Raw genomic sequence first — 2,231 nt, 5'->3', positions numbered from 1 at the left:
CAATGAAATGCACAGTAAAAGAAGTCGTGCTTCTTCCTGCCCGTGACTGTTTACGAGAGGGAAGTCCGCGGGGCCCCCAAGAGGTCGCTGGTGGCGCAGGCACGGAGGCCAGATTGTAGCGAAAGGGGGAAGGAAAAAACACCCAGAAACTTTCTTCCTCATTGCGAATCATCGCCGCGCCCCCCGCCCCTCCCCAGGCAGAGGCAGTAACGTGACACCGGAGAGAAGCCCGGAGACCCGAGTGGAGAGAGGGAGGGGTGAGGGAGGAGAGAGGGCCGGGAGAGCCGGAGGGAGAAAGGGGAGGAGAAGGAGGAAACCCCTGTCAAGGAGGTGGAGCGAGGGGCTGGTGTCCGCCTCTCGTTCCTCCCTGCCGTTTTTCAGAGGAGCCTGAACCGGGACAAAACACGCCGACACCGACAGACACAAAGCCGGGGGGTCCACGCTGGCGCTGGAGGCGAGCCCCGGCGGCCGCGAGCGAGCCCGAGGCGCGGCGGGACCCGGGGCGCGGGGGCGCTAGCGGGCCGGGCGCGGGCAGTGCCCCCGAGCCGGGGCCGGGCACCTCGGCCGCTCGGGCCGCGGCGGCGGGGACCATGCCGAGCAAAGTCTCCTGAGCCCGGCAACTTCGGCCCCTCCCCGCCCCCACCCGGGCTGCCCTCCGCGCGGCCCTGCCCATGTGCAGCCGGCCGGCCGGGCTCTCCTCCCCGCAGGCGGATGGGTGACCTTTTCCCGGCGCGGGCAGACTGTGCGAGGCGGCGGAGCAGGCGATGAAGAAGAAGCAGCAGCATCCCGGCGGCGGCGCGGATCCCTGGCCCCATGGGGCCCCTCTGGGGGGCGCCCCTCCCGGCCTGGGCAGCTGGAAGCGCTGGGTCTCCCAGCTGCCTTTCCTGCGCCTCTCCCTCCGGGACTACGGTTTCTGCATGGCCACCCTGCTGGTCTTCTGCCTGGGCTCCCTCTTCTACCAGCTCAGCGGGGGACCCCCGCGCTTCCTGCTCGACCTGCGGCAGTATTTGGGTAAGGAACCGAGGCAGGCACGAGGATCGCCAGGCCGCGCGAAGTTGTGCCGGGGTGGGGGGCAGGGGGTTACAGAGGGGGGATTGGGACGCGCCGGGGACTTTGGATGCTCCCCCCCGCCCGCCCCCGCGAGGCTCTCCAGGTGGGACCCGCGAGGCTCTCCAGGTGGGACGCACCGGGCATTGGCGCTGCGGCCCGGGGCGCCCGCTCCCTCCTGCGCGGCTGTCCGTGTGGGTTGCCGGGCGGGCAGGTACCCCAGGGCGGGGCGCTGCATACCTTCCCACGCCTCCGCCGCCACCTCAGGGGCGGAGTGCAGCGCGTGTTTGTGGGTGTGGACCGGCGAGCGTAGATTCTGTCCTGGCTGTGCAGGGAGACGCGAGGGGAAGGCACAGCCCACCCCTGGCATTGTGGTGACCATAGTCCTATCCTGATCACAGTTCTCTCCTCCAGGTGGTGCGGGTGGGGGTAGCTCCAGGGGGTGGGGTTCTGCGAATTCTGCCCGCAAATTCTTCTCCTGCCGCTGGTCTGGGTGACCCGGGGGCAGTTTCAGGCTCAGAGCTGTCCCTGAACTGGCTTGTCCTTTGGCAGCCCCTTCTCACCCACCCCGTGGCCCGCAGCGACTGGGGCGTGGGGAGCGGGCTGTGCCCGGAGGTCTGGGCTGTCCGAGGGCGCGGGTCAGCCAGGCCAGCGATGCCGATCCTATCCGCTGAGCCGCGTGTTTCAAGCCCAACTTGTGTGTGTGTGTGTGCGTGTGTGTGTGTGTGTGTGTGTGTGTGTCTGTGTGCGTGTGTGTGTGTGTGTGTGTGTGTGTGTGTGTGTGTTTGGTGTATCAGGAGCGAGGTGAGGAAGGGGGGCGGGTGCAGAGAGAGAAAAGAGCGGCTCCAGAGAGAGGGCGTGACCCGCAGCACCGTGTCCCGCGCGGACCAGTGCACCGCTGGCTGCGTGCTTTGGCCCAGGCAGGATGCAAATCTCTCCCAAGTCTGTGGCCAGGGAGGGCTTGCGGGGAAGAGGGGAGAGGCTGGTAGGGCTCCGGCTTCCCCGCAGACCTGCAAGATGATAAACCGGAGCCACCCGCAAACATCCGGCATCTGCCTGAAGCGAGCGAGCGCGCAAGGGGAAACCGCTAATGGCCCAAAGGACTCCGGCTCCCACACTCATCCACCAAAGTCACCTGGTCGCCGAAGCCACATGTCCCGATAGTACACCGTTTTTGAAGGAAA

The 2,231-nt window shown here is 67.6% G+C and overlaps 1 protein-coding gene across 4 annotated transcripts in view; it reads left to right on the top strand.

The window, feature by feature from the left end:
• The first annotated feature begins 736 nt into the window (after nt 1–736).
• The window catches only part of UST (uronyl 2-sulfotransferase), a 264,462-nt gene continuing 262,967 nt past the window's right edge, over nt 737–2,231 (top strand). For all 4 annotated transcript variants that reach the window (XM_036315992.1, XM_036315989.1, XM_036315991.1 and 1 more), the window contains exon 1: nt 737–1,011. In XM_036315992.1, coding sequence (XP_036171885.1) covers nt 765–1,011 — 247 coding nt within the window. In that variant the 5' untranslated portion in view covers nt 737–764. The remainder of the gene's footprint in view (nt 1,012–2,231) is intronic.

This window comes from Myotis myotis, unplaced genomic scaffold (genome assembly GCF_014108235.1).
Source record: "Myotis myotis isolate mMyoMyo1 unplaced genomic scaffold, mMyoMyo1.p scaffold_m19_p_7, whole genome shotgun sequence".
Lineage (NCBI taxonomy): Eukaryota > Metazoa > Chordata > Mammalia > Chiroptera > Vespertilionidae > Myotis > Myotis myotis.
This window is presented reverse-complemented; position numbering and strand designations above follow the sequence as displayed.